Raw genomic sequence first — 7,596 nt, 5'->3', positions numbered from 1 at the left:
AATACTTCAGCTTAAACATGCTTGTGACCCTAGACCACAAAACCAGTCATAAGGGTACATTTTTTGAAATTGAGATTTATACATAAATAATAATATTAGTAAATAATACATTATACAATAAATAAGCTGTCCATTGATATATGGTTTGTTAGGATAGGACAATATTTGGCCGAGATACAACTATTTGAAAATCTGGAATCTGACTGAGAAATACAAAATATTGAGAAAATCGCCTTTTAAAGTTGTCCAAATGAAGTTCTTAGCCATGCATATTACTAATCAAAAATTAAGTTTTGATTTATTTACGGTACAGATCTGTTATTTTAATATTACTTCTATTAATAATTTTTTTAATTGGCTTTCATTTGAATTTTCACATTTTAATAATTTTATGCATTCTTTTTTGTTTTTTGTTTTTTTTTTTTGTGTAATTTTAATACTTCAGCTTAAACATGCTTGTGACCCTAGACCACAAAACCAGTCATAAGGGTACATTTTTTGAAATTGAGATTTATACATAAATAATAATATTAGTAAATAATACATTATACAATAAATAAGCTGTCCATTGATATATGGTTTGTTAGGATAGGACAATATTTGGCCGAGATACAACTATTTGAAAATCTGGAATCTGACTGAGAAATACAAAATATTGAGAAAATCGCCTTTTAAAGTTGTCCAAATGAAGTTCTTAGCCATGCATATTACTAATCAAAAATGAAGTTTTAATATATTTACGGTAGGAAATTTGCAAAATATCTTCATGGGTAGGAAATTTTACTTAGTATCCTAATGATTTTTGGCATAAAAGAAAAATCAATAATTTTGACCCATACAATGTTTTTTTTTTGACTATTGCTACAAATATACCCCAGAGATTTAAGACTGGTTTTGTGGTCCATGGTCACATTTAAGTTTCATTCACAAGGCAACATTTCAAATGTTAAATTTTTCCATACAATATTATCGAAATTGATTTTCAGTAGTTCAGTTAATAATAACAGCACCGGTGCAAATACAGACACATTAACACATTTATATGTGTGGGTTGCTCTGTTATCAAATATGTAGATTATTCAATGCTCCATTGCAGATAAAACCATCAAGCTCTGGAAAATCAGTGAACGAGACAAGCGACCAGAGGGTTATAACCTCAAAGAAGAGGATGGCCGCTACAGGCATCCATCATCCCTCACAACACTACGGGTGTGAACACACTCACACACACATTATTGATTTTTAATGCATTAATAAGTCTATAGGAGTAACAGGCTTTGCTCCGCACAGGTTCCAGTGTTCCAGCCGATGGACCTGATGGTGGAGGCGAGTCCGCGGCGGGTTTACTCCAATGCTCACACCTACCACATCAACTCTATCTCTGTCAACAGCGACAACGAGACGTATCTGTCTGCCGATGACCTCCGAATCAATCTGTGGCACCTGGACTTCACCGACCGAAGCTTCAGTATCCTGTTTATCCATTTATTTCTTTATTCATACGCTACTGTTCAAAAGTTAGGGATTGGGAAGGTTTTGCTCACCAAGGCTGCATTTATTTGATCGAAAATTCTGTAATTTAAAATAATTGTTTTCTATTTGAATATATTCTGAAATGTAATTTATTAGGAATGCACGATATTATCGGACTGGTATCGGAATCGGCCGATAATGGCTTTAAATGTAAATATCGGCATCGGCCCGATATGAAAAATTATGCCGATATGTCTTGCCGATAAGAGGAATATGTTAACTCGCATGTGCCCAGGGTGTGCTAGTGATTAGATCATGTCAACAATGTGGCTCAATCTTAAAGCAAAGTTTTGTCTGAATGATGATTAGATTCACTCTTTTGGATCGCTGCATTTAAACTGAGAAAGCACTTATGATGTGTGTGATAAGAGTAAACTGTAATAGCACGTGCAGCGGCAGCCTCCCCCAGGTCCTAACGCTCGTTCGGTAAGGAGTTTTAATCTGTAGGGGGTGCTGTTTGCATAACTTCTAATTAAATTAAAAGTAAAATAGCCTACACAAATAACATTTAGACTGTGTTTCTGATTAAATAAAGCAGTAATTGATGTCATAAAATAATAAGTATGTTTTGCTTTAAAGGTCAGAAGCTGTAGCTTACGTGAAAAAAAAATCACAAACATGACTTGTAAATTAAATAATTTCATATATACTGATTTATTCATTAATGTGTAATATGTTTTATTTTTTAAACAAATCATAAGCTCTAAAAGATATTCAGAATTTTTACAACTCTTTTGCTTTAGACCATCTACAAATGTTAAATCTTAAAATAAAATGTTAGGGTTAACTGCATCTTTCCGGGAAAAAATGCAGCGATTGATATATCGTTTATTTATAGTTATTTTCAAAGCTTCGAGACTTTGAAATATTGAAAATATATATCAGTATCGGCCAAAATGAGTTGAAAAATATTGGCATATCGGATATCGGCAAAAATCCAATATCGTGCATCCCTATAATTTATTCCTGTGATGCAAAACTGAATTTTTTTAGCCAGTCTTCACCGTCACATGATCCCTCAGAAATCATTCATATTTTCAGTGAAATAAGTCACACTTGTTTAGAAATTGCATCATTGAGAGAACAAACCAAGCTAAGTTGCATCAGTGTGTAGGTCACACTTTATTATTACGTTCAGAAATTATGTAAAATGCCAGTAAATAACATGTTATACATGTATTTTAGTTCCCTTCACTCAACAAATATTTAAATTTTAGTGGTATTCAGAACAGGTGAATTGTTGAGAGAGAAAAAAAACGTACAAAATCACATATCGGCTATAATTTATTATTACATTCAAAAAAATTAAATACTGGAAGAGTAAATGAAACTTAACAATACATACATGTATTTTAGTTCCCTTCACTCAACAAATATTTAAATTTTAGTGGTAACATTATTAATAATATTTAACAAATATTTAAATTGAATGGTATTCAGAACAGGCATGGAAAATAGATGTATAAACTAAAATTCTAGCAACATTTATTATAAACAGCGAGCTTAAATGAATTTATTTAAAGCGAAAATATCGGCATACGGGGAATGTTTCAGAGGATAAAAAATGCAGCTTATGGAAATATATAGCATTAAACAGTTGTGCTGCTCCATATATTTGTGGAAACCATGATTTCTGCATTTTTCAGGATTCTTTGATGAATAGAAAGTTGAAAAGAACAGCATTTTATTTGAAATATAAACCATTTGTAACATTATAAATGCCTTTATTTGATCCGTCTAATGCATGCAACTATTACTTTCCGTTCAAAAATCTTACCCACCCCAAGCTTTTGTAGTTATATTATAACGCTTGCATGTTTCATAGTTTTTAACAAGGCAGTTTTTGAACCAAAAAAAGGGTGATTTCCACTTCCTCTTAATTGCTTTTCATGTTTTTTCCTCATAATGTACACTTTCACATTCCTCATAGTCTAACTGAAGTTTGACCTTAACCACTGACTCAGACATTGTTGATATCAAGCCGGCCAACATGGAGGAGCTGACAGAGGTGATCACGGCTTCAGAGTTTCACCCGCTCCAGTGCAACACGTTTGTGTACGGCAGCAGCAAGGGTTCCGTGCGCCTGTGTGACATGAGGGCGTCTGCGCTGTGTGACCAACACTCCAAATGTATGTTTCACTGCTCTTTAGAGTAGGATTATCATGCAGGTTTTGGCTGATCAAGCTGAAAACCTTTCAGGAGGGCTTTTGTTGTTGTGTAACTCATAATATCATGTGTCTTTGTAGTGTTTGAGGAACCCGAGGACCCCAGCACACGCTCCTTCTTCTCGGAAATCATCTCATCCATCTCAGACGTCAAGTTCAGTCACAGCGGCCGATACATGATGACCAGAGATTATCTGACCCTCAAGATCTGGGACCTGCACATGGAGAGTCAACCGGTGGAAACCTACCAGGTGCTGTTTCTGTCTGGGAGATTTGCTCTAAAATAGTAATCCTTATAGCTTTGGTGTACCAAAGCTAATAATTTTTTAAAGAATTAATTCACCTAAAAATGAAAGTTGTCATAATTTACTAAGCCTCATTATTGTTCTAATTAGTATGACTGACTTCTGGGACACAAAAGGAGAAATGCTGAATATTCTGGTTGTTTTATCCATGCAATTACAGTTAATCTGGACTAGGGCTGTCAAAATGGCTGAAAAACTAAATTCGAATTTTCTACTTAGATATTATCAATATTCGAATTATATTTGAATTTAAAAGGCATAATTTCAGTTAGGAGGAAAAAGCTTTTGGCTTCTCTCCTGAGGCCACAAGAGAGCGCATCGAACAAAATATTATGCACCTTTCTTCAAAGCATAATAAAAACACTGACTATCTTTGAAACAAGTGCATAATGTTTATAAACCTTATATAATTAAAGTTGCTTAAACAATTAGAAACAAAACAGAATCATGCATGTATGTATAGTTTAATACAAAGGACCGAAAACCAATCACAAAGAGTACTTTCTTCATTTAAAAACTTGAGATGCAGTAGGATGGGGAAAAACCGCCATAAAGTCTTGAGGCATGTTTTTAAAAAGTTGAACTTATGTTAATTTTCCATGGCTTTCTTAACATGGCACTCTTTTGTGCGAGACGTGAGTGCAACGGTGATAGATGTCCCTCTAGAAAATGCAATAAATATGCGTTCTGTGTGAACGGTTTGGTTTCGGTTTTGACGCAAACAACATCATCTCTGCATTGATGTTTTTTTTTATCCCACAATATTTTGAATGAACAATGTAGCAGCGCCGCATCTAGTGGGTTCAGCTGGATAGACTAAGAAAAACATTAAAATGCGATGACACTTACATCGTCGTCGCATTTTGTGAGTCACTGATAAAGCTGCCTGACGCACACCTAAAATTTGAATGTGGATTTTTATTTTAAAATCGACGAATATTCGAAAAAATAATTTGACAGCCCTAATCTGGACTAAGCTTAAAAAGTGCTTTGGATGTAGCATAACGTTTCGTAATTAAATAGGTTGATCCAGTCATTCTTGAATCATGCTGATCAGCTTTCTGGAAAGGTGGAGTATCAATGAGTAACAACTTAAATCTATGCTATTTTATGAATTCAGACAATATTTTATGAAACAGTGTTTGTCCTGTTTTAGCCTTGAACGCTCTAGTCTCCATTACTTTTAAGTACATGGAAGAAGCAACCAGAAGATTTAAATGTTCTCCTTTTCCATTAGAAGAAAGTCAAAGTGGTTTGAAAGTACAGGATGGTATGATCATTTTCTTTTTGTGTGAACTAATCCTATAAACAGAATAATAATTTTGCAACATTGACCACTAGATGGCGTCAGGAATTTATTTCTTAAAAGGGTCATATGATGCTTTTTTTAAAGATTATTATTTTGTGTATTTGGTGTAACAATGTTGACATGCTTTAATGTTCAAAAAACACATTATTTTTCAAATACTGTACATTATTGTAGGTCCTCTATGCCCCGCCTCTCTCAAATGCTTCGTTTTCTACAAAGCCCCTCCTTCCGACAAGCACAGTCTGCTCTGATTGGCCAGCTGACCCAGTGCATTGTGATTGGCCGAACACCGCAAGCACTCGTCGGAAATGTAACGCCCCTTACCATAATCGCAAGCTTCGTCTTTCAAAATAAATGTAAAGACAGAGCCCGAAAGGGGAACAGAGTCGCGTGACGGACACAGTGATGAAGCTGGTATGTGTTTGCAGTACACAAGCCACGGTTAAAACAGCTGACTCCACTGTCTTAGAACTTAGACTCACTCTCTCTCTCTCTCTCTCTCTCTCTCTCTCTCTCTCTCTCTCTCTCGCTCTCTCTCTCCAGAGTCTTAACTTTGATAAAGAATATCTCTTTGGTTTTGAGACTTTATTCTTTGCAACTTTAGGGATCTTATCTATGCACAATCAGCTTGTAACACTCCAAAGAGAAAGGAAAACTTGAAATCGCATCATATGACCCCTTTAACCATCTTTACATAGGTATTTTTCATTGCATGAGAATGTTTTTTACACGAGTCAGAATATTTCTGTAGAAAAAAAACATCAGGATTTGATTGGATTATGAAAAGTTGGATATGATGCACTGCATTAATGACATATTGCAATTACTGTGATTATACTTAATTATAAACTTAATTACAGCACTTTTCCACATTGCATTCAGAAATGATAACTCAATATGTTAATAGTCAGAATGCCAAAATTGATACATGACCAACTTTGCTGTTGAGATATATTTTTATGTCTTTGGCTTATTTTGTATTGAAATTGAAATTATCCTGTATTAGTAAGAAATGATGGTTAGTGATCATTATAAGCAATATCAAACACAAATATGTACAGCTTACGTTACCTAAAAATGTTTGAATGGTAGTGTAATAGAATTCAATGGCAGTAATAATTTCTGAAATTCTGAGGGTTACTACAAGCAATTTTTGTTATTATGAGTAATTAAATGTAACACTTCTTGGTCTACTTGTATGACATTAGTTGTATGGCTCTTATTACCCAGAATGCACTGAATAAAGACTGTGAAGCTGTAACCATTAAGAAACTGACATATTCATAAACTGGTTTCCCTGCCGTCTGTCCTTATATCAGTATGCATGACATTAGCGTGTTTTGTGACTTTGATCTCTTTCTCATCAGGTTCATGGTTATCTCAGGAGTAAGCTGTGCTCTCTCTACGAGAACGACTGCATCTTTGATAAGTTTGAGTGCTGCTGGAGGGGCGATGACAGGTGAGGAGACATGGCTCACGTTCAGTAATGGCATGAGAAGCCATCGATATGACGTTTCTGTTCAGCTAACGGGCTCCCACACATCCTGATAAAGACGAAAGCATCTTTGGGTGCATTTCAGTTCATGATAAAAGCAAACCTCAAACAGACATGAGCTGTGTGCGCTCACAGCCGTGTCCCTGCGTCCAGAGAGAGTCTGACAGACTGAAGCTTTTATCTGTGACACAACACTGTTTCAGCTAAAGTACGAGAATATTTATGATGCATTCAGTGTTTTGTTGTTTTTTGAGAGAAATTAATACTTCTGCAAAGCATTTAATTGATCAAAAGTGACAGTCATAACATTTATAATGTCAATATTTCTATTTAAAATAAACGCTGTTCTTTTGATGTTTCTATTAATCGGAGAATCCTGAAAACTATGGTTTCTGTAAAAATATGAAGCGGCACAACTTTTTTCAACGTTGATGATGATAATAAATGTTTTTTAAGAAGCTAGTCAGCATATTAGAATGATTTCTGAAGGATCATGTGACACTGAAGACTGGAGTAATGATTCTGAAAATTCAGCAAAAACATCACAGGAATAAATTACATTTTGAAATGCATCCAAAAAGTAATAATTCTTCACAATATTACTGTATTTACTGAATTTTTGATCAAATAAACCGCTTTGAGCATAAGAGACTTCTTTTAAAAACATCAAAAACACAAAATCTTACAGACCACCAACGTTTGAATGGTGGTCTAATAAAATGAAATGGCAGTAATAATTGCTGAAATGAAATGAATAAAATTAAACTTTTTATTTAGCACAACATCTAG

At 34.5% G+C, this 7,596-nt stretch overlaps 1 protein-coding gene across 1 annotated transcript in view; it reads left to right on the top strand.

The window, feature by feature from the left end:
• Positions 1 to 6,805, top strand: part of ppp2r2aa (protein phosphatase 2, regulatory subunit B, alpha a) — a 15,835-nt gene extending 9,030 nt beyond the window's left edge. Inside the window, exons 5-9 of the mRNA XM_016234042.1 lie at positions 1,097 to 1,209; positions 1,291 to 1,468; positions 3,498 to 3,662; positions 3,780 to 3,949; positions 6,680 to 6,805. Of these exons, the coding sequence (XP_016089528.1) occupies positions 1,097 to 1,209; positions 1,291 to 1,468; positions 3,498 to 3,662; positions 3,780 to 3,949; positions 6,680 to 6,775 (722 nt within the window). The 3' untranslated portion in view covers positions 6,776 to 6,805. The remainder of the gene's footprint in view (positions 1 to 1,096; positions 1,210 to 1,290; positions 1,469 to 3,497; positions 3,663 to 3,779; positions 3,950 to 6,679) is intronic.
• Positions 6,806 to 7,596: the final 791 nt, after the last annotated feature.

Source organism: Sinocyclocheilus grahami, unplaced genomic scaffold (genome assembly GCF_001515645.1).
Source record: "Sinocyclocheilus grahami isolate Dianchi unplaced genomic scaffold, SAMN03320097.WGS_v1.1 scaffold442.1, whole genome shotgun sequence".
Classification (NCBI taxonomy): Eukaryota; Metazoa; Chordata; class Actinopteri; order Cypriniformes; family Cyprinidae; genus Sinocyclocheilus; species Sinocyclocheilus grahami.
Note: the sequence above shows the minus strand (reverse complement) of the source record. Positions and strands in the feature narration are given on the sequence as shown.